The 27762-nt window shown below is 51.3% G+C and overlaps 3 protein-coding genes across 3 annotated transcripts; 2 read left to right on the top strand and 1 right to left on the bottom strand.

Annotated features, from left to right (window-relative positions):
* The first annotated feature begins 1879 nt into the window (after nucleotides 1–1879).
* Nucleotides 1880–12169, top strand: LOC128274210 (myosin-VIIa). The gene is made up of 9 exons (XM_053012321.1): nucleotides 1880–1897; nucleotides 5076–5336; nucleotides 5408–9537; nucleotides 9609–9872; nucleotides 9944–10083; nucleotides 10149–11367; nucleotides 11431–11577; nucleotides 11644–11764; nucleotides 11840–12169. The coding sequence occupies exons 1-9, from the start codon at nucleotides 1880–1882 to the stop codon at nucleotides 12044–12046; spliced, it is 6507 nt and encodes a 2168-aa protein (XP_052868281.1). The 3' UTR covers nucleotides 12047–12169.
* A 7315-nt stretch (nucleotides 12170–19484) lies between these two features.
* LOC128272123 (recombining binding protein suppressor of hairless) lies at nucleotides 19485–27467 on the bottom strand. Its single transcript, XM_053009870.1, has 4 exons — nucleotides 27180–27467; nucleotides 23804–24352; nucleotides 23174–23716; nucleotides 19485–19787 (listed from the first exon to the last, which is right to left on the bottom strand). The coding sequence occupies exons 1-4, from the start codon at nucleotides 27465–27467 to the stop codon at nucleotides 19485–19487; spliced, it is 1683 nt and encodes a 560-aa protein (XP_052865830.1).
* On the top strand, nucleotides 21381–22678 carry LOC128272124 (keratin, type II cytoskeletal 1). The gene is made up of 2 exons (XM_053009871.1): nucleotides 21381–21959; nucleotides 22038–22678. Exons 1-2 carry the CDS (start codon nucleotides 21589–21591, stop codon nucleotides 22585–22587), a joined length of 921 nt encoding a protein of 306 aa, XP_052865831.1. The 5' UTR covers nucleotides 21381–21588; the 3' UTR covers nucleotides 22588–22678.
* Nucleotides 27468–27762: the final 295 nt, after the last annotated feature.

Here is a 27762-nt window from a genome sequence, read left to right as displayed (position 1 = left end):
CGATCGCCACGTGTGTGCGTGCAATTCTTAAGACACACCGGTGAGAAGTGCGTGTGGAACGAGGATCAAAAAGATCGGTACACGACATAGCGGTACTTCCTGTCGAAGAAAACGAGAAAGAGAGAGAAAGATGTGTGCGGTGTTCTTCTCCCCAATGTTTTTTTAATTTCTTTCAGTTTCCCTCAATATTGTTCCCGATCTTCAAAAGTGCTCAGGTTGGAACCGGAGGTCTAAGAACCGGTACGGACTTCGGATTTTATTCGCCACTTCGCCTCGCAAAGAATGCGCTTAAAAGGTGGACAGGTTTCGTGAGACAGTCTTTGATAATGGTTTTGTTTTTCCCTTCCGTTGGTTCGGTTGCGATCGCCGTTGGGCATCGTGAGGCGTGGTGTTGCGCGAAACGACCTGTTTTAATTTGATCCCTTGGAGCACTGCTGGTACCCTTTCATTAAGAAGTGAAGGATGTGGCGTTTAGAGAGAAACCCCAACGTGTTTTTGCTTTCGGCCGCCGGTCGCCAGTGACAGGAATCGTGGATGTACGTGGCCCCGATTTCGGGCCACCGGTTACCGTTAGACGAAATTTCTCCTCCTTGGTTTGCGAAAGTGACGTTCTTCTGTTTCAAAAAGAGCACACAGCAACATTGTACTCATTGTACTACGATCGTTCAATATGATCGTAGTAAAAGTAATTGCTGCATCATGTACTTTGCATTCGTCTTTTTACAAAAAGGCCCAATTGGTCCCACAGCAACAATCATTTTGTTTACGACAGCAAAATGATTGTGTGAGTTTTATGGCAATCTCAGGCCCAGTACAACGACGCGACTATTTGTCTGCAAACGGTGGAGTTGGTTAAAATGAAGCGGTCATAATTTTACACGGTCGGATCCCATTTAGTTCGACCCCGCCGCAGCCCGTTGTTGCATCTTTGTGACGCCGCAGCCACTAGTGGTTCCCACTCAACGGAACGGCCGGCCGGGGGACTGAAGTGTTACAATCGATGGGCGTTTGCTTCAGCATAACAATCTTGTGCCACAATTGCATCCACCGTCGGCGTTCAAATGGAAAATAATTGAAAGACCAAAGGAGCAGAAAAAAACAATCAAACACTTTGGTGCTGGGAGCGCAACAACAAGGAAGAGTCACGACACGGAGTGCTTCCGCTTCCCATCAACATAACTGTGGTAGATATAAATTTTCGGCTGTTTCGCATACGCTTCGCTGACTCTCAAAGCGGTCCCAATATGTTTGCATCGAGGCACGTATGGGCACACACTGCTTTCAAACCCGACCCGACCCGTGTCTCAGACCGCTTGAAGTTTGTGTCTATTGTTTGCAGATTGTGACGGGAAATGTTTGTTTCCATTTAGTCCATTTAAAGCACCGCGACATCAGGCAACAAATGACTCCTCTCCGCGGCGTCGTCGTCGTCGACGTGCATTCGATGGGAACATTTGCTTGTCACGTTGGGGTTCGTCGTTTGGTAAGCAAATCTTTCGTTCTGGATGTTTCTTCTTCGGATCGAAACGGCGCTTTGAATCGGCCACGGCCCCCGAAGACCGAATCAGCAATTTTGCGAAAAGTAATTGAAAACTGGCCGGAGCACAGAGCCGAAGTACATTGAAATGCCATCGACTTCTGGGAGCGAATGGATTGATGCCATAAATTTACCCATCACGAAAGAAACGCTCAGCTTTCCGATGGCACCCTGGAAGTGATCGTGATCTTTCGTGATCGCTGAGTGTGATGTCCATTGCGAGCACTACGTAACGAGGCTGCCTATTTTCTATATTATTGAATTTTTTGTTCAATGAATTAATTTTTTTCCCCTATCCCTCTTTCGTTTTCAGACTAAACCAGAAGTCAATGTGGCGTCAAAATGGTTATCGTTACACGGGTAAGTGGAGCAGCTCGCACGGCGAAAGGGCGCCAGCCAAATCGACAATTCGCATTTTCTACAAATCCGTTTTGTTGACTTCGTTAAGCACTGCATTTGCAGTCCGATCGTGGAGCATTTCTTAAGGCACGCAAATTGCAATCGGACAGGAAATGAATCCAATTGGGAACCGAAGCGGCTGCTGCTGCTGCTGCTGCTGCCGGGGCTTAAGGTTGTTGTGAGTGCTGTAGGGTGTCCACGTCGTGAAATGCTTACGCAAGTAAACGCTGTTTATTTTGCTTCTTCTTTGTGTGTGCGGCCCTGTTGTGTAAACGCTCGCGCTCGCGCTCGTTGGTCACCATTTTACGCCCTACTTTGGTTCCGGAAGGCGACCGAAAACACACAGAAATGGAGCAGTGCAAAAAAAGTTGCATTGTAAGTGATTTCTGTTGTGCTTTGGTGCCGCCTCGCCACGGCTGGTGCATCGGCGTTAACCGGGTTGCCTTTCACCCACCTGAAGCCCGCCTCTAATGCCGTGGTTCAGATGTTATGCCGTTTTTTTTAAAAACCCAAACGCTCGGTTCATGGTATGAGAGAAGAATGTTGAGTATTTCGAATATTTTCTTCGCCCTGAAATGTGCAATCTTTATTCATCTGATCGACCGACGATGCTATATTTCATAATCACACATCGTCAGATGGTGGGATGGGAAATGTTTGAGCTTGGAATGGAGCCATTCACAGGCCCTGTGTAACTGAGAAGACTTCGTAATACCTACAACGTAATACGAGTACCAACGGCAATTCGGAAAGTATCTTTTGAGCATTGCCAAAACTGCAAATGTATTCACGTACCGATCGAATGCACGAAAAAGTGTACAGTTTCTCTTTTCTCAAACACTAAATACGCCTGAGGCAACTTTTCAATTACCACTTTCCATCTTTAATCATTAATGAGCGGAAGGTTAAACCGACGCAGTTCGTTAGCCTTGTAACCCATTGCGGGGTTGGAAAATTTTAGCATTATTAAGAGTGAGGTACGGCCAGTCTCTGGTGCATAGCGAAATGTTTTCTCCTGAAAGCGAAATCGGAAAATTAGGAAAAGATGTATTGCACCTCATACGCTTGAATAAAAGTTACCATAAAAAAGGCACGAAAACTTCTCAGAGGCGTCTCTGTCGACGTCACACAATCAAAAAGCGATTAAGCACAGTATTTCACTTTCGGAGCCTAACAAGTCGAGCATTTTTCCACACCCAACTCCAGCTGCGCCGCCCATTAGCGGACGGGCTCAGGGCCGAAAATGCTTCGCTTCTGCCCGTTTCTGCGGTCTCTGTGGTCTATTTCGTTCCCTACTGGTGCATGGTGAGCAGCACCATTGGGTGCTTTCTTCGCTTTTTCGGTCCCAGTCGCTCGGTTTGTGGCTTCCTGATGCCGGTGCTTAGTTTTATTATTCTTTAGTTCTCTAGGTATCTCTTTTTCTCCCTGGTGCACAAAATGTTCCTCCATTTGGAAGTCTTTTCGTCGTTTTTGCACTGCTGCGCACTCATAAATTAATCGCTTCAACAAACTTCCAACAGTTTCGCATTCGAAGTGCGCGCACTACATGTGACTGCAAAACCATGTGCGGTGCATTACCACTGCGCTGGACTCCCCGACACCGTATGGCCGTCGGAAGGTCCGGTCGGTTAAGCCCTGCACGAAACAGCCACGGACACGGACACACACACGCACCCGTTCAGAGACACCATACCACCAGCTGGGGCAGCATGGCTCCGCATTTGCTATTAATTAACGGTCTGCACGTGAGGCTTCTGCCTCTTCCTTGACGCATCGCTCATGCGTACGATAACGTAACCACAGCGCCGGGGCTGGTGCACGATAAGAGGCAGCAATGGCCAACCTCCACACACAGGGCCCGGGGCAAGGCCTTGGGCGTCGGTAAATGAGGAAAATCTTTCACCAAAACGATTGCGGAAATGGTGCAAAGTTTCAATTTATGAGAGTTCCTTCTGAGCTTCGGGTGGTTTAACTCTACGTTTAGAGTACGCGCTCGATGTACAGGGAAATCTCTTGGTATTTCCATTTTAATAGACACAAATTATTGGGGCAAATTGTATGCCCTTTTTCCCTTGTTTCGTTGCCAACAATACATTTAACCTTCAGTAATTTTACCTCGACAATTTTAAAGTCGACAGAAATGATAAAATAAAATATCTAAATCAAACATGGAAATGACATCCGTATTGACATCATAGTTGCCTCGCAAATTCTTGGCGATTGCACATCTTATCACAGCATGCATTGACTTTTGTGAATCGCGCGTCGACTAAGGAACACACTGCAACAAGTTGAAAGACCGCTCGACGCAAAATGTCGAATGTCGGTCACCCGGAGGGGGGCTCCACCGTGAAATCAATGAAGAAACTGTCAAATTCGGACTTTGTTTCCTCATTCACACCCGTGCCCTGTCCGGTCGGAAGCTGCGCACAATCGTTGCTGCCGTCGAACGTGTTGCAGCACTTCCTTTGCGACCATTCGCTACTCAGTTTCGTCGCCATCGAGGGCCGGGAGACGATGGTGTTTCGGTTTGAAGAGATCGCCTTCCCACCGGGAACCCCGTGCTGTCTCGGGGTACTGGCGTACGGTGGAGCGCGTAGTCCCCGGACCGAAGATCGTCCTGTTTGCAAAGGCCACGCACCGTTTAACCAACACCTGCCGAAGAGTTATCGACAGTATCATAATTATCTGCCGATACTGGTGATGGGCTGCAGGATGAATTATTTCGGGCCGCCACCGGGTTCGGCGGGGGTCGAGAGTGAAGAAAATTACGCCCTGGCACTGTGGCTACTGACGATGGGTACTTCTGTGCCTTATTGGGGCTATCTGTCGGTAAACGATGCGGCCGACAAGTGGAAACGACGCAAGCTTGTCGCGTTGCGTGAGCTGAATGGTGGTTCGTGCTCCCGGGAGTTGCCTGGGATCGAGGATCTTCGTACGGACTGGAACTGCTTGGTGCTGAATCGGGCCGAAATAGAGCTGCTATCCCATCGAGGAACGTCCCTCATTCGTTTGGAGGTTATGATCGATGGATATACGTCCTAGTCAGAATGTCAAATTTTCCGTGTTTAGCGTAATAAAGCTACTTTTAGTAACCGGTACTGAGTCACCTACTTTGTCTTTGCCTTGGTCTTTGCAGGGTGATTATATCTGGATCGAGCCCGTGACCGGTCGAGAGTTCGATGTAGCGATCGGGGCTCGTGTCATCTCGGCCGAGGGCCGCCGGATTCAGGTGCGCGACGACGACGGCAACGAACAATGGCTGACACCAGAGCGGCGCATCAAGGCGATGCACGCCTCGTCGGTGCAGGGCGTCGAGGATATGATATCCCTCGGCGATCTGCACGAGGCCGGCATCCTGCGCAATCTCCTGATACGCTACAACGAGAATCTAATCTACGTGAGTAACAGTGGCGCCATCCGCAATAACCGACGGCAATAATGACACCTGTTCTTTCTCTCATCTTTCAGACCTACACCGGTTCGATTTTGGTGGCGGTCAACCCGTACCAGATACTGCCGATCTACACTGCCGACCAGATAAAGCTGTACAAGGAGCGCAAGATCGGTGAGCTGCCACCGCACATCTTCGCGATCGGCGACAATTCGTACGCACACATGCGCCGCTACGGTCAGGACCAGTGCATCGTCATATCGGGCGAGTCGGGCGCCGGCAAGACGGAGAGCACCAAGCTGATCCTCCAGTACTTGGCGGCGATCAGCGGAAAGCACTCGTGGATCGAGCAGCAGATTCTCGAGGCCAATCCGATCCTGGAGGCGTTCGGTAACGCCAAGACGGTCCGCAATGACAACTCGTCCCGGTTTGGCAAGTACATCGACATCCACTTCAACAGTGGCGGTGTGATCGAGGGCGCCAAGATCGAGCAGTACCTGCTGGAAAAGTCCCGCATCGTGTCGCAGAACGCGGACGAGCGGAACTACCACATCTTCTACTGTCTGTTGGCGGGCCTTTCGGCGGACGAGAAGCGGCGGCTCGATCTGGGCCAAGCGTCCGACTATCGCTACCTCACCGGCGGCGGCTGTATACGCTGCGACGGGCGGAACGATGCGGCCGAGTTTGCCGACATCCGGTCGGCGATGAAGGTGCTCTGCTTCTCGGATCACGAGATCTGGGAGATCCTGAAGCTACTGGCGGCCCTCCTGCACACCGGCAACATCAAGTACAACGCGACCGTGATCGATAATCTGGACGCCACGGAGATTCCGGAACACATCAACGTGGAACGGGTTGCGAACCTGCTTGAGGTACCGCTGCAACCATTCATCGACGCCCTGACCCGCAAGACGCTGTTCGCGCACGGCGAAACCGTCGTGTCGACGCTTTCGCGTGACCAATCGATGGACGTGCGGGACGCGTTCGTAAAGGGCATCTACGGGCGGCTGTTTGTGCTGATCGTGAAGAAGATCAACCAGGCGATCTACAAGCCGAAATCGTCCACCCGCAGCGCCATCGGTGTGCTGGACATTTTCGGGTTCGAGAACTTTGACCACAACAGCTTCGAGCAGTTCTGCATTAACTTTGCGAACGAAAATCTGCAGCAGTTTTTCGTGCAGCACATTTTCAAGCTCGAGCAGGAGGAGTACAACCACGAGAGCATCAACTGGCAGCACATCGAGTTCGTGGACAACCAGGACGCGCTCGATCTGATTGCGATCAAGCAGCTCAACATCATGGCGCTGATCGACGAGGAGAGCAAGTTCCCGAAGGGCACCGATCAGACGATGCTGGCGAAGCTGCACAAAACGCACGGCACGCACCGGAACTACCTGAAGCCCAAGTCGGACATCAACACAAGCTTCGGGCTGAACCACTTTGCCGGCGTGGTGTTCTACGACACGCGCGGCTTCCTGGAGAAGAACCGCGACACGTTCAGTGCCGACCTGCTGCAGCTCATCTCGAGCTCGACGAACAAGTTCCTGCAGCTGGTGTTCGCCGAGGACATCGGGATGGGCGCGGAGACCCGCAAGCGTACCCCGACACTGTCGACGCAGTTCAAAAAGAGCCTCGACTCGCTCATGAAAACGCTCGCCCAGTGCCAACCGTTCTTCATCCGGTGCATCAAGCCGAACGAGCTGAAGAGGCCCATGATGTTCGACCGGGCACTGTGCTGCCGGCAGCTGCGCTACTCGGGCATGATGGAGACGATCCGCATTCGGCGCGCCGGTTACCCGATCCGGCACAACTTCCGGGACTTTGTCGAACGGTACCGCTTCCTGATCAATGGCGTACCACCGGCGCACCGGACCGACTGCCGGATGGCGACGTCAAAGATCTGCGCCACGGTGCTGGGCCGATCCGACTACCAGCTCGGGCACACGAAGGTGTTCCTGAAGGATGCACACGATCTGTTTCTCGAGCAGGAGCGCGATCGGGTGCTGACGCGCAAGATTCTCATTCTGCAGCGATCGATCCGGGGCTGGGTGTACCGGAGGCGGTTCCTGCGCATGCGCCAGGCGGCCGTTACGATCCAGAAGCACTGGAAGGGTTACGCGCAGCGGGAGCGCTACCGGAAGATGCGCATCGGCTATATGCGCCTGCAAGCGCTGATCCGTTCGCGGGTGCTCAGCCACCGGTTTCGCCACCTGCGGGGCCACATCGTGCGTCTGCAGGCCCGCATCCGGGGCTACCTGGTGCGGCGCGAGTACGGCCACAAGATGTGGGCGGTGATCAAGATTCAGTCGCACGTGCGGCGCATGATCGCGATGAAACGCTACCACAAGCTGAAGCTCGAATACCGGCGCCACCACGAGGCGCTCCGCTTGCGGCGGATGGAGGAGGAAGAGCTGAAGCACCAGGGCAACAAGCGGGCGAAGGAGATCGCAGAGCAGCACTACCGGGACCGGTTGAACGAGATCGAACGTAAGGACCTGGAGATCGAACTGGAGGAGCGGCGGCGCGTCGAAGTGAAGAAGAACATCATCAACGATGCGGCCCGCAAAGCGGACGAACCGGTCGACGATAGCAAGCTGGTGGAGGCGATGTTCGATTTCCTGCCCGACTCGAGCAGCGAAGCACCGACACCGCACGGTGGCCGCGAAACTTCCGTCTTCAACGACCTGCCGGTGAACGCTGCCAACAACGAGGACATCATCGGCCCGATCCACACCATCTCCGAGGACGAGGAGGACCTGTCGGAGTTCAAGTTCCAGAAGTTTGCCGCCACCTACTTCCAGGGCAACATCACGCACTACTACTCGCGCAAACCCCTCAAGCACCCGCTGCTGCCGCTGCACACCCAGGGCGATCAGCTGGCGGCTCAGGCACTCTGGATCACGATCCTGCGCTTTACGGGCGATCTGCCGGAGCCGCGCTACCACACGATGGACCGCGACAACACGTCCGTAATGTCGAAGGTCACGGCCACGCTGGGGCGCAACTTTATCCGCAGCAAGGAGTTCCAGGAGGCGCAGATGATGGGTCTCGATCCGGAGGCGTTCCTGAAGCAGAAGCCCCGCTCGATCCGCCACAAGCTCGTCTCGCTGACGCTCAAGCGCAAGAACAAGCTGGGCGAGGACGTGCGGCGGCGGCTGCAGGACGAGGAGTACACGGCCGACAGCTACCAGTCGTGGCTGGAGTCGCGCCCAACGTCCAACCTCGAGAAGCTGCACTTCATCATCGGCCACGGCATCCTGCGGGCGGAACTACGGGACGAGATCTACTGCCAGATCTGCAAGCAGCTCACCAACAACCCGTCCAAGTCTTCACACGCCCGCGGCTGGATCCTGCTGTCGCTCTGCGTCGGGTGCTTCGCACCGTCGGAGAAGTTCGTCAACTACCTGCGCTCGTTTATCCGCGAAGGTCCCCCCGGTTACGCACCGTACTGCGAGGAGCGGCTGAAGCGCACGTTCAACAACGGCACCCGCAACCAGCCACCGTCCTGGCTCGAGCTACAGGCGACCAAGTCGAAGAAGCCGATCATGCTGCCGATCACGTTCATGGACGGCAACACGAAGACGCTGCTGGCCGACTCGGCCACCACGGCCCGGGAGCTCTGCAACCAGCTGTCGGACAAGATCACGCTCAAGGACCAGTTCGGCTTCTCGCTGTACATCGCGCTGTTCGACAAGGTGTCGTCGCTCGGCAGCGGCGGCGACCACGTGATGGACGCGATCTCGCAGTGCGAGCAGTACGCGAAGGAGCAGGGCGCCCAGGAGCGGAACGCTCCGTGGCGGCTGTTTTTCCGCAAGGAAATCTTCGCCCCGTGGCACAACCCGATCGAGGACCAGGTGGCCACCAATCTGATCTACCAGCAGGTGGTGCGGGGCGTCAAGTTCGGCGAGTACCGGTGCGACAAGGAGGAAGACCTGGCGATGATCGCGGCCCAGCAGTACTACATCGAGTACAGCACCGACATGTCGATGGACCGGCTGTACACGCTGCTGCCGAACTTCATCCCCGACTACTGTCTGACGGGGATCGAGAAGGCGATCGATCGCTGGGCCGCCCTGGTGTTGACGGCGTACAAGAAGAGCTACTACCTGAAGGACAAGGCGGCCGCGCTCAAGGTGAAGGAGGACGTGGTCAGCTACGCCAAGTATAAGTGGCCTCTGCTGTTTTCGCGCTTCTACGAAGCCTACAGGTAGGATCGGATCTTCGGATCTTCGGAACATGAAACGTATGCTCAAGTCTCGTGCCTTTTTTTTTTTTTAGAAACTCTGGTCCAAACCTGCCGAAGAACGACGTCATCATTGCGGTCAACTGGACCGGCGTGTACGTGGTGGACGACCAGGAACAGGTGCTGCTCGAGCTGTCCTTCCCGGAGATTACGGCCGTTTCGAGCCAGAAAACGAACAAAGTGTTCACCCAAACCTTCTCACTGTCGACGGTGCGGAACGAAGAGTTCACCTTCCAGAGCCCGAACGCCGAGGACATCCGGGACTTGGTAGTGTACTTTCTGGAGGGATTAAAGAAACGGTACGTGCTCTACGTCTCCTGGCACCCTTGGGTCACTCATTAATGGTTTGTTTTCATCCGACACGCTGTAGCTCAAAGTATGTGATAGCACTGCAGGACTACAAGGCCCCGGGAGAGGGAACCAGTTTCCTGTCCTTCCTGAAGGGTGATCTGATCATTCTGGAGGACGAAAGCACCGGTGAAACGGTCCTGAACTCCGGCTGGTGTATAGGTAGGAATGGATGGTCGTCCCCGGATCAGAGGATCCATAGGTAACACGCTTCCGTTGACTTTTAGGTTGCTGCGAACGAACGCAGGAGCGTGGAGATTTCCCGGCGGAAATCGTGTACGTCCTTCCGACGCTCACGAAACCCCCCCCGGACATACTGGCCCTGTTTAGCGTGGAGGATGCCCACCACGGCAAGCGGCTGAACTCGGTTCACTCGAACGGTAGCAGCGAGGGTCGGGATCGGCCGCACTCGTTGGCCGAGTACTCGCTCGACCACTTCCGGCCACCACCGAAGCGCACGATGTCGAAGGCGCTGAGCACGCTCAGCTCGAAGCGGGGCACCGATGAGCTGTGGCGCTACTCGCGCGATCCGCTCAAGCAGCCGCTGCTGAAGAAGCTGCTCGCCAAGGAGGAACTGTCCGAGGAGTCCTGCCTGGCGTTCGTTGCCATCATGAAGTACATGGGAGATCTGCCATCGAAGCGGCCGCGCATCGGCAACGAGGTCACCGATCACATCTTCGACGGTCCGCTCAAGCACGAAATCCTGCGCGACGAAATCTACTGCCAGCTGATGAAGCAGCTGACCGACAACCGGAACCGGCTGTCGGAGGAGCGCGGCTGGGAGCTGATGTGGCTGTCGACCGGCCTGTTCGCCTGTAGCCAGCAGCTGCTGAAGGAGCTGACGCTCTTCCTGCGGACCCGCCGCCATCCGATCTCGCAGGACTCGCTACACCGGCTACAGAAGACGATCCGCAACGGGCAGCGCAAGTACCCGCCGCACCAGGTCGAGGTGGAAGCGATCCAGCACAAGACGACACAGATCTTCCACAAGGTCTACTTCCCGGACGACACGGACGAGGCGTTCGAGGTGGACTCGTCGACCCGGGCGAAGGACTTCTGCCACAACATCTCCCAGCGGCTGAACCTGCGCTCGAGCGAGGGCTTCAGTTTGTTCGTGAAGATCGCCGACAAGGTGATCTCGGTGCCGGAGGGTGACTTCTTCTTCGACTTCGTGCGCCACCTGACGGACTGGATCAAGAAGGCGCGGCCGACGCGCGACGGTTCCAATCCCCAGTTCACGTACCAGGTGTTCTTCATGAAGAAGCTCTGGACGAACACGGTCCCGGGCAAGGACCGGAACGCGGACCTGATCTTCCACTACCACCAGGAGCTGCCGAAGCTGCTGCGGGGCTACCACAAGTGCTCGAAGGAGGAAGCGATCAAACTGGCCGCGCTCGTGTACCGGGTACGCTTCGGCGAGAGCAAACAGGAGCTGCAAGCTATACCGTAAGGATCGCACGAGAAGAACAAGGTGCAATCGTTAACACCGGACTCGTTTAACTTTTATAGACAAATGCTGCGCGAACTTATTCCTTCCGACTTGACCAAGCTGCAGAACGTGAACGACTGGAAGCGCTCGATAGTGGCGGCCTACAACCAGGACGCCGGAATGTCACCGGAGGATGCCAAAATCACTTTTCTGAAGATCGTCTACAGGTGGGTAACGGGCGGCGGTGGGGGATGTTTTCTGGGCCCCCCTTATAATGTGTTTCCTTCCACCAGATGGCCAACGTTTGGTTCGGCATTCTTCGAAGTGAAACAGACGACCGAACCCAACTACCCGGAAATGCTGCTGATCGCGATCAACAAACACGGTGTCAGCCTTATTCACCCCAGTTCCAAGGTAAGGGAAGCGAGCCGCTGCCGATGCGCGATGCGTTCACTAATAAGCGCCATTTTGGGCTGTATTCGCCCGCAGGACATTCTGGTGACGCATCCGTTCACGCGCATCTCGAACTGGTCGTCCGGTAACACGTACTTCCACATGACGATCGGGAATCTGGTGCGCGGCTCGAAGCTCCTCTGCGAAACCTCGCTCGGCTACAAGATGGACGACCTGCTGACGTCCTACATTTCGCTCATGCTCACCAACATGAACAAGCAGCGCACGATACGAGTCAAGTAGTAGTAGTAGTAGTAAGAGTGCGCAGTAGTCAATGCCACCGGTCAATGTTAATCCGATCCGATCGCCTCCGAGCCGGTTCCGTCCATTGTATTATTATTTTTGTGCTCTTCTCCGTTAGAAGATTCAGCCCGATTGCGGTGCCCTATCTGCTGGCCTCATTATTTCGCACTACTTCTCTCACAGCGACGCACCAGCCTGACGGCAGTATCACGTGTACCGCATTATCGTCATCGTGGCCAGTGTCGAAACGATTAAAAGTGCAACGATGCAATGCACAAACATCTTACCAACGGCAACCGTTGGTAATATGCCCCTCTATCTATTACTCTAACACCAGGCAACACCAGAATACTCGGCGGTCTGGGACAGTACCGACGGTGTGTTGAGTAAACATTTTAATTTAACCGTTCTCCACCGTGTCTTTACTACTAAACACTATTTTAGAACGGAACTCGTGTAGTGTAGAAGCTTGTTCTCGAATTGATTCGTCTCGATCCGTTGTGTCTGGCACCGCGCGATGTAGTTTATTGTTGATTTTTTTACATCTGTATGTAAAGTGTTATGTTCGACTGTAGAGAAGTGTCCGTTTCCTACTTCGTAGCTTTCTCCTCCTAATGCCTGGGTGGATTGTTTGCTTTCTTCACACACCCGATGATCCACTGTACTCTGCTAATCCTGTACGATGCTGATTGCTATAAGAGTGCTGCTACTAATATTATTAAATTTATTATAACGATTACTCTAACGGATAATTATTTTTAATTACGGCTGTATCTGTTACACACACGTACCAAGCGGTGGTAAAAGCGAAGCGATTGAATAGTTGGTTGGTGGTTAAATAGTTTCTTATAGCACGATTCGCAATCGTTAGGGGAAACAAAGAGCTGAAACAACAACGAGGCGCGAGTTGTTAGGACAATAAAGAGCATTATTTACTTTCTTTCAAAAATCGCTAAAATAAATACACATTTTTGCCAAATTATTTCAGTCAATCATCCGAAACAAGATAGTGTGGGTCTATCTATTCAAAACCGACATTATTCATGCACAAAACGTCGATCAGTTGGGATACCTGCAGTACGTTCGTTTAAAAAGATCGGGAAAATCGTGGGAACATCTGCTTCTCCGTGATCGGTTTCAGCATTTCAATCCAAGTACAAAACGAACAGGTTGTTGAGAATGATTCATGTTCGGTTCCTGTTATTTTATCAGAATAAATCCTAATATTTAAACGTTAAATTTATTTTCACCTGCATAATCTTAAAAGCATAAAAACATAAGCAAATGCATAAAATGCATAATCTTAAAAATTGATTGAATAATTCGATGTGCGCACTTATTATTACAACTAATAATTACTATTTGCTTCATTTCAATCTTCGCTCCAGCCTTTGAATTATCCGAAGATTACCCCAACAGACTGATCAAGACACGTGTCAGACAGACAGACAGCTCTAATTCCAAGCTGTAGTCTGTGAAATTTAGCTTATTAATGTAACTAGTCCTAAGGCTGTACAAAATGAGTAAAAGCACATTCTACACAACTGTATATTCTACAAGACTTTGCGTCTTTCCGAAACCGAAGGCCACCCCTCCAAATGTTTTGTGCTTCGCTGAACACGCAAAAACAACATTCTTCACGCATCAGTTACGCGGAATCTCCTCCTTCTTTTTCTCATTTCTTCGCATTACCCTGTTTTATTGGTCTCAGCATTTGCTGGTCTTGTCCAAAGAAGTTTGCAGTGCGTCTTTTAATTCGCTTCCGCCATTGCTCGATATTTGTATTAATAAAATACATGGTCGGAATCGGTAGCGATTCTTTTGAAGTATTTTAAAATTATTTTTGCGTAATTATTAAACCACCCATCTCAATCTAATCTAAATCATAAATGGGAACAAGCCTGACAATTGCTCCACTCATTAGCATAAGAAACCGCCAGCTGTTTCTCTTCTTCTTATTTGGCGCTACAACTCCTGCGTGGACTTGGCCTGCACCAGAGACAATGTTAATATCTCTGGTACTATTCGTAACGGATCGTTCAAAAATGCTTCGAAGCTTTTTATTGTCAGTCCTACAACGTATGTCATCGAATGTTTACAGTTCATTCAACGATTAAATTGAGCTATTAAACACAGCTTTGCTGATTTTCTTACCTTGTTTGGTTTGCACAGATTGACCAACATGTTTCGGATTGTAAAAAGAATTCACGTGGAGTACGTTTAACTCATTTTTATTTCTTTTAAATATTTATTGGCGTTATGTCACTGTTTCATGGACAAGCCAAGCGATGAAAGGTTTGATATGTTTAACCACAAAAGAGAACTCGGGATCTCGATAGTTACTCTTTTCTACGGTCTCGTGTCTCTTTTCTCCTTTTCTGGAATCGTTAGGTCTCTACTATTATTAAAATTTTCTTCAAAGACGTTGAACTTCAAAAGATATGTAATACATGAGAGTGAACCAATAAAAATTCTCCAAGGTTGGGGCACAAGCATCAAGGAAGTAAGATTTTCCGCAAAATAGATAAGTGTAAAGAGTATGGGCACAAGTTCTTCTATTTTATTTACCAGTTCGTGTAGTAAATTTTCAACAAAATTTATTTCTCTTTATCATTATTTCCAGCCACTGGCACTAGCATTACAATCTTCAGCCCTTGGCTCAGGGGCGATGAAGCAAGTACCGTGCGATAAATCGCTTCACAATTTATATGAACTACCAGGCGCCTCCATATACTTAAGGCGGGTGGCCACTGTTTCACTCACGACCGAAACGCGGTATCAAGTTGCAGACATTGTTCACTTCTATCCACTATTTCACCATCCGTAGCTTAGCACGTTTCGTTGCTGCCGAACGAACAACCACCAGACCTAATCAAAGATTTCATGAATTTGTACGAAATTCTTCAAGAAATACTCCAATTAGCTCTGATCGTCGGTTCGCCCACTGTACCCTGGTTATCAGCACGTTAGCACACTGTCACACTGCGGCGTACCATATCACCGGCACCGGCCACGATCACGCTGCGGGCACCGTGATCAGCGACCACCGATCTTTGCTCGGCACGAGCCGACCAAACACTGGCAAACTGGTGCGTCTGCCGATCGGAAGTAACCTCTTCCGCGCGCGCGCGCCCACGGTGAAATTCATGCCCCAACGGGACGAAGGCACCAACCGAACCAAGAAAGAAAGCGGAAGAAGCCAATAAACCCGAAGGCCAACTGAAACTAACCGACATGATGGATGGATGAATGGGGAGGGTGTAAAACATTATCATTCCGGAAAGCCACCGGTGCCGATCGCACACAATCGAGAACGGGCCGGGGGGCGAGTGAAAAGGGGGTAGTTAAAAATCAGAATACAATCAGAGTAACATCACCTATCCGGTCCCCTTACCCACAGAGCGGCGGGGACGGGGTCCGTCCGTCTTGTCCGTCTCGTTTGGATGGCATTTTCCACCTCATGAAGCACCCAATGATAAGACGCAACAATTACCGCACTGGGAAGCGCATCGCTACAATCTGACCTCCCATTGACTTATTAAGAACTTATTAAGAAGTCAGCAGCTACACGGCTGTGTTAAGGCCCTCTCTTCCGTCCGTCCTCCCGTCCGCAGGCTTTCTTCTGCATCCAGCTGGGCGTCTGAGCATGCGTCGCCCGGCGGCGCCGGCCCCTTCAGCTTCTGTGAAAGAAGGGCAAAAACAACACAAAAACAGGGCGACGATAAGTGAAGCGTGCCGAAACGAGATCAGCACCGAGCGGAGCCATTCTTACCGTGGGAACGTAGAATAAGTTTATCCGAGCGCACCTTCCGCACGCGGAAGAGATCGTCTAATGCAAACTACGTGCTCCGGCCGACCCGGTGTGGTGTCATTATCACTGCGCCCCGCAGCCATTTGGACCGTTGAAGCACTTCGTTAAGCGAGGGGGGATCTCCGTTTGGTTGTGTGCCGCGTCCGGATTACCACCGGGGTACCGTGGGAATCGGTCGTGTGCGGTTCCCGCGAAAATCACGGCACCGGAACGGCGACAGCTAAAGCTACGGAAAGACGGAAGGTAAGAATGCAGAAACCACGACGGGAGTTGCTTCCGATTGTATTGTAATCTGTCGTCATTTCAGCGACCTCCCAGGGGACCAGAAGAGGAACCTGTGCCCACCGGCCAGAGGATCCAGTCGTTGACTGCGATCGCTCCTGGCGATCGTTCCGGTCGTTTCATTCGCTTCCTGCAGCCAGCGTGACCCCAACCGCTGGCCGGGTTCTTTCCGGCGATTCTCTTCGCCGTGACGCCGATGGGAAGCTGAAAAATGGCTGAAATATCTTCATCCTAGCGGCACCATTGTTGTCTAGCAAACGCGTGTGTGCGAACCTCTTTCGTCAACCTTCACAACAAGCACCTGTGGCTGGCGATAGAAATTTTCTTTCCAAAAGCGCGGCGCAAGCTCAGCTCGGCGCAGTTTTCCCCCCGCGACGCCCATCTGTTTTCCCACCGCCCGTTTTTCTTAGGAGAGTTGGCCGCAACATCACGCTGGGAGCACGCAGTTCAGGTTTCAGGTAGTTATCATAATAAAGGTGTATATTTACATATATAATTCATTGGGTTTTCTTATAATTAACGCTTTTTCTCTCGCGCCTCGGTCGTGTTCGTGTCAGCTTTCTGCTCTTCACCGCTTCGGTCGCCTTGGTTAGCCTGGTTGTCCCTCTGCTAGGCATTGGAATGCTGTACTTCGGTATCGGTTCCCCTCTCTCTCTTTCTGTCTTTCTCTGTACTGTTTCCTACTCCAGTTCCTTTCCCAACGCACTTAATTCCGGTGTAGTTTTCTATTCTTTTGTCCGCAATAGACACTTTATTAGTAGTCTTTCTCTCGTCGCCGCACAAACAGCGCCTCGCAGCGTCTTATAAATCAATTAACTTAATTCCGCGCCTTCATTTCCCACGGCGCTGATGATTTTACATTTCTTGGCCTCGGTAACAAGCAAATAAAACGACAAAAAAACTCTTGCGATGTCCTCGGGTGCTTCCCACCTGCGTTTTTAATAACTCGCCCAAATGGGACAGAAAATGGGTTGTCCATGACTGATGTTGGCGGGCTGCTAGCATAATCTCACGGGGTCGGAAACCCGTCGGTGTGTTCGCCCATTGGAATGGTTCAATTACTCAGTCCAGAGAGAGAGTGAGAGAGAGAGAAGAGTAGTAGACGGTAGGTAGACGATCCTACGAAGGGTCGCCTAGAGGTTAATGTACGCTGTTGACGAGCGTCGATCGGTGGATAGTGTTACTTTTGGCGGGGTTCAGGGCGGTAGGGCCACAGAGACTGTGGGCAGCAAAATAAAAATTCCAAGAAACCAAGAGCGGCAAAAAGAGAAACACTCAGTTCCATTCTGTATAATAAATATCGTTTGCTTCGTTGCGTTTGTCCATCTAGGTTCGCGTCTGACGTGGGATATCCATTCTGTTTCCCTCTTTGCAATATTAGTAGTATATATCTTTCTGTATGTATATATGTATGTATATAAATCTCTAAAAATAGGTCTTTTTCTGCTTCCGGTGCGTTGTTTTCCACTTTCAACGATACACACCGTCCGCCGCGTGTGTCTTGCTTGACGCATCAACCCCGTTGATGCGGTTTCCGGGAGTCTTCAATACTTTATAAGTTGCTAGTGCTTAATCTATTTTCCCGGGTTTCGAATCGAACAACACAGACACGGTCAGTAACTTTGCTCGCCTTTCGGTGTCTACAATCTCTCCAAAGCTGTTTGTTTCATTACATAAAAATATACGAATAGAGAGAGAGGGAGAGAGAGAGAATTTGTCTATAAAAGCTATATTTACATCATAAAGTATCTCCCTCGTTAACGAACGGTCTCATCGTGTCTGCGATGTGACACCCTACTGAACGTTCCCGCGACCCCATTGGCGCACCTAAAGCGTTTTTGGCTAAAAAGTGACGACGATGGAGGCGCCTGGTGCCGCCTGCCCATTTGTGTTGTTCGTGCGAGTAATCGTGTACTACTAAAAGAAGAAAAGAACTTAAAATAGCAAAAAAAAACAGATACGCTTCGTCACGATTATGCTAACTATAAAATCTCTAGAAGTAATTGAGCGCGACGCTTCTCGCTGCTTCTTTCCGAGAAGCCAACAGAACTCGATCTACACATATTGCCTGCAGTTTTATACACGTAAAGAGAGATCTCGCTTAGTCTTGAAAAACGAACAACGGCAAGGGGTGCGGATGTTTGGAAAGAGAATCTCTCGCATCGGGCGTCTACTCTTAACAGTTAATAATCCCTAAGCAACGTTCTTAATACTGCGCAGTTACTAGAAAAGAAGCCCCCTTTCGGTCCCCACGATTTCGCCGGGCAACCCAGGAACACGAACGCTCAATGACGATCGTACTCGGTCCAAACGAAACAGAGAGAAGCACTGTGTAAAGAACAATGCGTGCCTCGTTTCTGTGGCACATTTTACCAATTCGATGTTGTGCTTTGCATTGAATGCGCCTAGGCAGCAATCACACGGGTGTCGTAGGGAAGAGGCAAACGCACAGACCCTCTCGCTTGATCGGACAATCCCAAGTGATCGCACGCTGCGTGTGAAAAACAATAAAACTGTTAATAATGGCAACAGAAGGGCACCGCGCCACTAGTGATTATTAGACGCCGAATGCGAGAACCGGGCGAAACCTCTTCGCGGGAAATCCAATCCAATAACGATCATCCGACATGCGATCGCGCAACAGCAACCATCCGCGCAGCAGTCTGGTGCTCGTTAGCAGATAAGGTTTTTGCGCTGTGCTGTCTCGAAAGGGGGTCCCCTTTTGCCATCGTAGCCCTCGCGCAGGCGGTATGTTAATGTTCTTCTTTGGCAATGTGCTTATTACGACCCGGTACACCGGGTGATTTTGTCGACGAAAGATCCTTATCGGTGAACCTGCCCGTGAGTGGGCCCGATTTCATTACAAAACTGTTCAATTGCCATCGCATTCGAACTGAAGCGTGAAAAGAAAAATTGGTGATCAAGCTAAGGGGACGGCTGCCGCGGGACGTTTTGAATTTCCTTCGCTGCTGTGCAAGGGTGCGCCTCCCTTTAGAACCTTAATGTAAGGTAAACAGAGAATCGGGCGGCCTTGCTTGTCTTTTGTCGCTTTAGTGGTGCCGTCCGTCCGATATAGCCTACGGCCTCCGGCGAGTACGTAGCGTAAGTAGGGACCCCAAAATAAATACCCTGCTAATCGTCCATCGCGAAAGTTTCGCTTTCGCGTCGTAATCTTACTCGCTAGTTGCCTGCGGTAGTGAAGCGGATCGGTGCTTCGCTTTGGAATGCACAAACGGCATCGGGGTGCGACGTCGTTTGAGGCGCCCTCGTGGTTTCTCTCCGTTCGCGATGCCTTTCCGGAACCGTGACGCAGCTTCCTTCCACCGATGGGTCGTGCTCCGATCGTTACGGTAGCCCGGCCCCGTGTGAACTCCAGCTAACGTCCGCAATCGACGGAAGGGCGCCAGCCGACGGGACACTTTGATTGACCACCGTCGGGGTGCTGGCGTTGCTGTTGCTGCTGCTGTTACTGTTCCCGGTGGCGACGGTGCCCGCGTTGCTGTTCGCGCTGCGACGCAACACATCCTCGGCACCCGGACACTGCGGCCGCGGGCCCGGTTCCGGCGTGTAGGTAAACGTTAGGCCAGTCGCGTAGATAATTCCGTCATTACGCACCAGCGAAATAGGCACTTGCGTTGGTTGGCGAACCTGTGTGACCGGGGATGGTGGGGAAAGTAAAACGAAATAATTGAAAATTAAAGCTCAAACAATTAACCTAATAACCTGCCAAATTTGTTTCACGGGAAGTCATAAGATGACATGCTGACGACAGCGGAAAACGTTCCATCATGGAGCGGCCTCTACGTGAGAAAGTGCAATCAATGTTGTTCTCGTTGCGGGGAACACTAGATCATCAAAGAATAAACCAATAAACGACATAAAATCTGCACCACAAAAAGCTGCGCCAAATGAAGGTCAAACAATTACTTTGTGCTTGCGATTGGTTTCTTTAACCGTTCTGCGTAAAATCCGATTTGCAATTAATTTGAAGGCACCTCGAGCAAACCACACCTTCTCAAAGATGTACTTTGAAGTTTAACATTTTTGACATCTAATTTTCCAATGCCCACTAGATGCTTTCAGGTGCTTAGCTAAATCGGTTAAGCTACTTTGTATTAGGGCGCATAATAGTGCCAATAAAACTCCTTTAAACTACATTTCCCTTGCACCATACAATGTTTACCGACATAGAAATTAACGATGAATTTGTATCGCATGCCGCTACAAAAAGCAAACTTTCTAAAAATACGGCAAAACATTTCAGGATTTCAGTTAGTTTGTATTAGGTGTGAGAGCTAATTAAATCGCAAAAACACAAAAGTTTTGCATTTCAATCATTTTTAAGCAGCACAAGGGTTAAAAAAGCCCAGCGACTTAAAGACGCAGTCAAGTGTCAATCATTCTCCGTTCCTACTAACCACAGCTCAGCAACCATTGTCGAGCGCAAAAAGTTCAACTTCCTGGGACAACGAAGGAAACCCCAACGATACCATTAACCGCAATACAACCGCCACTTTAACGACTTCCCCAAAAAAAAGCACAGCATAGAAAAAGAAAATGGTGACCACACACACACACACACACGCTGAGCGGGGGCCACTATAGCAACAGGTTCCCATCGTTATTAGATCGATATTATCGAAACAACCGTCCACAGTCAGTCAGTCAGTCAACCCGCCACCATTGCTGCGTCTTTTGAACTTTGCCCTCGACGGAGCAGCCACTTGGCCCCGCCCGGGGGCTGCTGGCTGGCTCAGTGCCACGCGTGACCGTAGTGCAGCGTGATGTGAAATCTGCATCGTGGGCAAAGCTTCGTGGGCTTTTTTTGTTTCTGCGGTTTTCGCTGCGCGAAGCAACAAAGAAGTTCCCAGGGAAAATACGAATTTCATTAGACGTCTTCTTTCGCAAAGAAAGTCACCCGGAGAGGTTGTGTGCCGCCCGATTCCTCCGCCACCATCGTCAGTGCTTGGTGGTGGAGCTCCTGTTGGTGCGCCGTATCACTAATAGCGATAGTGGCACAACCCCTCGCGGGCTGTGTGTGTGTGTGTCGGGAAGCGAGAGAGCCGTGCACATAATCTGTTATGAATTTTTAATTCACTCACTAACTCCCCAACCCGACGACGACAGGTGTGCTGCTGTGTGGCGCTTCGGGGCTTTCGCTGGCTAATATACACAGCTTTTGTAGTGCCTTTGTGCTGCTGCCGACCCGCGTTTCTCACGGCTGCCAAGCCGAGGGCGGTGTGAAAAATGGAATACGACCAGCGATTCGACCACTTACGGCAGATGCGCCTGCCGTGAGAACAACCCTTGCTCGCCACACGCCACACACAGCACGCCAAACAATAGGAATATAATTAGAGCACCTTCGTGCAGCACCAGGGGTTGTCTACTACCGTGACTTGCTTTCTGCGCCGTACTTCTCTCCACGGAGCCACCGGTGCGCACCACGATGGATGACATTTTTGGCAAGAAAAAGGAGGTGGTTCCGATACTGGACCTCTCGAAGTCAACGGCCACGTCACGCGAAGAGTTCAAGCGGATGATCGAGAAGGTGCCGGACTACAAGATTCGTCCGATTAAGGTGCGCGCGGACGAGATCCGGTTCAAGGAGAAGGAGTACGGCTTCAAGATGCCCAAGAAGGAGCTAAGGATGCTCATGAAGAACGGTGGCGAGCGGGACAAGCTGTACACGTACATGGACCCAATCCCGGGCGAGATGCGCAACCTGGTGATCATGGAACTGTGCAGTGTACCGATCGACTGGAAGATGCTGACCAGTCAGCGGCCGAAGACGAAGGTCGAGGAGGACTACTTCAGCAAGTGAGTGTTGGGGCCGGGCGCACGGTTCTAAAGAAACACCGCGTAATAGTTTCTTTCCCCAAACCATATCGGTTACAGACTGGTCGAGCTCGGGAAGTTACAGATAAAAACGATCCAACGGGACAAGCGAGAGAATTTGCTGGCCACCTCCATCCGCAAGGTGAAGAACCGCTCCGGGATCATCGAGTCGCGTGTCTTCACCTGCAACGAGTGTTTGGAGGAGTTCTGCAACGGGAAAACCTGTGCCGACTTCAACTACGACCTCTACACGCGCATCGTACCGAAGGTGCCACTGCTAAAGACCAGCTCCCAGCAGCAGCTGGCATTGACCGGTGGTGCTGGCGGTGCGGCGGGTGCTGGTGCTGGCCGGATGCTTGGCGATATCAATCAAAAAAGCGTCGACAGCAACTCCGGAGGGGGAGGCAGTACCGGCGGTGGGAAAAAAGGTCGCAAAGGGGCCCGCAAGAAGTCCAAATCGAAGGCGAAATCCGTCGAGGCGGATGACGATGGCAATCAGAGCTCCGGCGGCGGTGCTGCTAATGGTGGCGCGACGGCCTCCGGTGGTGGCCCCAGTGGCGGGAAGAAGAAGAGTAGAAGGTCTTCAAAGTCCAAGTCGATGGAAAAATAATGCGACACTTTCGAAAAGCGCTCGTTCCCATGCGCCGCTCGGGGCACGACCTTTGCTTGGCACAATCAGTTGTTAGGAAAATCGAAATAAATGCGTGGCCAGGGTGCTCCCCCTCGTGATCGCTTTTGCCGAGTTAAAATAAATACATCTTTAAACTTGAATTTAAGCAAAGAATTCCGTCAACTGTCAATTCCAATCCCAGATGACGCCCACTGAAGTGTCACTCACAAAGTTTTTTTCTTCAACAGGTTGAAAATGCTTTAACTGAGTTTATCGCAATGCCATTCTCTCTTCATCAAAGATTTGCATTCACCACCAATCCGACGTCATTCCGCTGCGTTCGCGCGCCGTACATCACAGTGTAGATCTTGACCGGAAACGGTACTTCATACTGCCGTCGTTGCGGGCCGGGTGATTAGATACACGTGAGAAAAATCGCAAATTAACTGACAAACGATACCGTCATGCGTCCGTCTCGTGTTCACCGCAGCTACCAGACAACATGAATCACTGTCCACAAGATTTCTATCCCGCGCATAATGCGAAATAAGCTAAGTACTTGGCTCATTCAGTGCCCCTTACTTACCCACGACCATTCGCCGCGGAACTGCGAAATATCTGGCACGACGCACAGCAACGACTCCGCACAGCGGTACATCGTTTCCGCCTCGACATCGCCGAACCAGGCCTGCAGCGAGGGCGTAAAGTTGTCACCCGTAATCTCCAGCATCGCCACATCGGCTCCACCGTTGAGGTGCAGCGAGTTAACGATTGGCACCGGCGTAACCGGCGTCCGGACTGGGCCCATCCCTTCGTAGAATTGGTACTCCGCCTTGTCGGTGGAAATGATCGTCCAGCAGGCACCGTCGTTGATCATCTCCTTGTTCGGTTCTTTCGGGCAGGGCGACGCTTGGAACTGAATGATCTTCTCCTGCGACAGGCAGAGATACATACGCTCCGTGTCCTTCATGTGGAAAGCGCACTTGTGCAGCTGTGACACGGGATCGTCCGCCTCGAGTAGCGCCATCTGTTTGTCCACTTTTCGTATCACGAGCCGCGGCAGCGCCATCCCGGTCACCGAGCAGACCAACTTCACCGTCGCCCCGTAATGGACGTACCCATCGCGCACCTATTGGATTGGGAGCGAATTGAGAAGGATCGCACACGATTAATCGCCTGGCGTGATTCGGTGACGAAAGATTCGAGACCCCCTTACCTGAAACTCTTCCGACTCGCTCTCGTTGTCGTCGAGCAGGTGGATCGTGAAGGCACCCCACTGGGTGGAGCTCGCATGAAAGTGACCATCCTCCACGTGCAGATAGCGCGTCGACACGGTTTGCGATCGTAACCGATTGAAGAGTGCCACCTTCGTGCCGCTCGCAATGCACAGGTCGGCGTTCTTGAGCGATTGCTTCTTCTTCGAGGGCTTCGAGATCACCTTGATGCGCTTCGACTGGAACACGCCGATATCGTGCCCGCTGCCGTAGAACATCTTCACCGAGAGCATAAAATGTTTGCGCTTGTCCGAGTCGGAGATGAACAGTGTCTTTGCCGCGCAGTACTGCTTCTGGTTGTTCAGATCGAGCGGTTGCATCTCCTGTTCCGGGCTGCCGATCCCGATGAAGGCACAGAGTTGGGTGGACTGTTCGCTTTCGCCCCGGCGCAGCATCTGCTCCTTGCGCATCCGCCAGCCTTCTCCGAACAGATAGATGCAGGGTGGCGGACAGAAGAACCGTTTCTCGTTGCCGTACGATTTTTGTGCAACCTGCGTCAAAGAGAAGAAAAGCGAAAAAGTTCGATTAAACGTAGGCCGATATGCGAAGGAATGGTTTCGCTGTTTTATTTTGATAGGAAACCATTTTTTCCACATTTTTGCGTGGATCAACGATCATCAACTTTGCTTCTTTTGTAATTAATGCGTATTTCGAACATCAAACAAATGGCGATTAAACCGGGACCTCATTGGATGATAAATCAGAAAAATCTCCACAACCAGAGGAAGGCAATGTTCGCGCAGCCACTCGATCCTCAAATCGGTCGTAAACCGCCACCATCCGCCGTAGCAGCGTACCATTTTTTTCCTTTATTTAAATGCACCGTCCATCACTTAATTCAATCAGCTCAATCTAATGTCATTTCCTTCTTCGATAAAATTCCCGCAAGTCGCCACCCGAGTTCCCGGTGTCGCAACGATCCGTCGATTCGCTTTCTCACGCTTACGCACACTGGAGCCCGCAGCTAGTTAGTCCCATTCGCTCCCAGCGCGGAGCGGACACATAAAACGATCGTTCCGTATGTTGTGAGAGACAACGGGCCATTTAGAAATGGATAATCTTTCTCCGAAAGCCGTTTCCGAAATATGTAACCGATGACGGCGGTTGGAATGGTTGGATTTGGGTGTCATTTTTTTAGTGTGGAGCCCCTAAATAGCTGTTGACGCAAAATTCACATAAATAGAGCACACACATGTCAGACATTACCAGCCTCAGACAATATCTAGGCCGTGGCCCGAAGGGCATCATAAATCATTTTTGTCTGAACAGGGGAAGTGCTTTTGGATTCATTGGAATGATCAGCAAATTTCCGTTTGAAGTATACGATCGCTATGGCCGTTCGCCAGTGCGTTCGCTATGGCCTAAACCAAGAATCTTCGATTGAACATCTTCCTCCATCGTAGCCCAATAGCGTCTAACGCTAAAAGAGAATCAAAGAAAATTAATTAGAATGCGTCTAACGACCACCGTTTCAACGATCTTACTTTTGGTAACTCTCCCCACCAGATTCACAGACCGTACCTTTTATCTGTCCGGTTAGTATGGAAAATTGGTCGCCACTTGTCGCCAAGCTCTTAAGGTGTGACCCTGAGATCATAACCCAATTTGAAGTACCATTGGGCCCGCTATGAGCGTTCTGACCTTCGAACAAACGCAGCTTCCTCGCAGCATAAACCAACCAGTTCCCGAGTGTGATCGACGGTGTTATGTTACGATCGTCAAGATTGCCGACAGCACCATCATCACGATACCATACCATCGCCGGTAATAATGATCGTCATCGGTAATCGGTCATCGGTTCGTTACACCATTTCCCGGCGCTTTGCACCGTCCACGGCCCGTCGCGCCACGGGAGGTACCGAGTGCTTTCCCAGACGCGAACGCCATTGCCATCAGCATCATCTGTGGATCATGGTCTGAGGTTGAATGGTTGGGACAAGACAAGTATTTAGAGAGGAACGCACCGAAAACAGAGAGGGCCAAAGCAAAAGTTGTGCCAATGAGTGAGTGCGTCTTGGGTGCGTCTCGGGGCGGCTGTTGTTGTTGCTGCCGCTGATGCTGCTGCTGCTGTTGCTGCTGTGTGATGATTGAATTTGGTTTAATCACATGCCATCACACGTCGGTGCGTTACACACATACAGCCAGCTGGTCTCGCTTCATCCGCTCCCTTTTGGTTCCCGCTCGCGATCGACTTGATTGGAACTTGGCCTTTCTGGGCAACATTTTCCCACGCTGCTCGCCGCCGACAGCCAACAGTTAGCGGGGAGAAGCCACAAAGGCTTAGGCTGAGTTCGTTCAGCACAGACGGTTTTCTCGTCATCACCACAGCCACAGCATCGCCGTTTCCCTCCCGAAAAGCAACCGACAAGATTCCCATGACGGGGCGGCACATTTCTTGCGAACCCCTCTTCGATCATCACTTTATGATCGACGCCAAAACGGAAGGCTCCTCACGCCGATGAGAAAATCTTACGCAGAGGCTTTCTTCCGACTTTTCCATCGACAAAAATTGACCACTACATCTCGAAAACCCGATGAAAGTCGGCTCGTCCCAAGAAGCTGTTTCCGTTTGGTGACAATCATAATCACGCGGTGAAACATTAGCCGATCTGCGAGTACAAACGATAGTCTAGATTGGCCGCACCTGCTGCTGGTATGGCGGGTGGTCAACACAAGCTTGAGACTAACCTTATCAACCGAAATGCCAACGAAAAGGTTGGATGCATGGTCACTATTAACGGCTGTATTTGCAACCAACCATCAACAGTTCGATCCGACATTTATTAGCTATGAACCAACACCATCCGATCTTCTAATGGACAGTTCGTGCGAACCTAATTTCGTGACACAATTTGACGTCAAATCGTTAATCGATAATGTGCAATTATTACAGGAGGAAAAAAAACAACAAATTTTCGGCAATTTTCTGTCGAGAGGCTTGAAACACAACCCGAAAAAGGAAAAACCGATTGACCTGGCCACTCGTGGCAGAGATCGTGGGAAACACGATTTTTGGGGTGGTTCAATGGCCCCACCGGCATCACGATGCGCCGCGGATGATGACAAAACAAACGAAAAATCATTAAAAACGAATCATCCCTCGATGATCGGGCGCGCGGAGACGTGTCCAAAGGCAAGCCGGTGTAATGGGAATTAGAGTTTGGGAGAAAACCACAATAGCATCCAAACACAGGGGGCAGAACGAAGCCGATGATTGACTGTGCACCCGAGACTTAGAAGCTTAGATGATCGTTGACACCGGAGGAGGGTAGCGCACTCGGTTGCAACAGTGATATTCGCTCAAAAGCTAACAATTACCTTCGCATGCAGTATGACAATGACCATGTTGTTGCGATCGCGCAGATACTTCTCCATCGCTTCCCGTGTCAGCCGGCGTTCCTCGATCTGTCCGCGGAAGATAGGAGAACCCGCCGTGGCTACTGTCGACGGAGCCATTCCGCCACCGCCGCCGGTATTGTTGGTGGACCCCACCGGTATCACGGCTCCACCGCCACCGCCAAGCCGTGGCAGCAGGGCGCCACCGTGGTGCGAGGGAGGGCTCGGTGGGGCCTGTCCGTAGCCCGGTAAGCCGTACTGGTGCGGCATCGTTTCGTCCAGATTGTGGATTCCTCTTCTACCGATGAGAATGCTAAAAGCTCGTCTTGGCGTCGAATCCCGCTTTTGGTTTTGAAGCCGTTCAATCGCTCCCCTGGCAGTTCTAGTTCCGGTGGGCAATCATGTCGTGGAATGGTGGGTGAATCGAAACGCTGAACGCCGATGTTATCATTATCCGGCACCAGGACAAGGACGATCTGTCGTTTTGTGTTATTTTTGGCAAAATTCCGAGGACGGTAACGGTCGCACCAAGGTATGTAAACAGATCTTAGTGTTTTGACATTTG

This window comes from Anopheles cruzii, chromosome 3 (assembly GCF_943734635.1).
Source record: "Anopheles cruzii chromosome 3, idAnoCruzAS_RS32_06, whole genome shotgun sequence".
Taxonomy (NCBI): domain Eukaryota; kingdom Metazoa; phylum Arthropoda; class Insecta; order Diptera; family Culicidae; genus Anopheles; species Anopheles cruzii.
Note: the sequence above shows the minus strand (reverse complement) of the source record. Positions and strands in the feature narration are given on the sequence as shown.

What these genes read in the sequence shown, in the direction of transcription:
- LOC128272123 (XM_053009870.1), bottom strand. Translation starts at nt 27,467, where the DNA reads ATGCCGCACCAGTACGGCTTACCGGGCTACGGACAGGCCCCACCGAGC. An exon ending in GCGAGTCGGAAGAGTTTCAG is followed by an intron (nt 23,717 to 23,803) that starts GTAAGGGGGTCT and finishes CCAATCCAATAG; the next exon opens with GTGCGCGATGGGTACGTCCA. An exon ending in TCCGCGGCGAATGGTCGTGG is followed by an intron (nt 19,788 to 23,173) that starts GTAAGTAAGGGG and finishes CCGGTCACACAG; the next exon opens with GTTCGCCAACCAACGCAAGT.
- LOC128272124 (XM_053009871.1), top strand. Translation starts at nt 21,589, where the DNA reads ATGGATGACATTTTTGGCAAGAAAAAGGAGGTGGTTCCGATACTGGAC. An exon ending in GAGGAGGACTACTTCAGCAA is followed by an intron (nt 21,960 to 22,037) that starts GTGAGTGTTGGG and finishes TATCGGTTACAG; the next exon opens with ACTGGTCGAGCTCGGGAAGT.
- LOC128274210 (XM_053012321.1), top strand. An exon ending in CGCTTCTACGAAGCCTACAG is followed by an intron (nt 9,538 to 9,608) that starts GTAGGATCGGAT and finishes TTTTTTTTTTAG; the next exon opens with AAACTCTGGTCCAAACCTGC. An exon ending in CTGGAGGGATTAAAGAAACG is followed by an intron (nt 9,873 to 9,943) that starts GTACGTGCTCTA and finishes GACACGCTGTAG; the next exon opens with CTCAAAGTATGTGATAGCAC.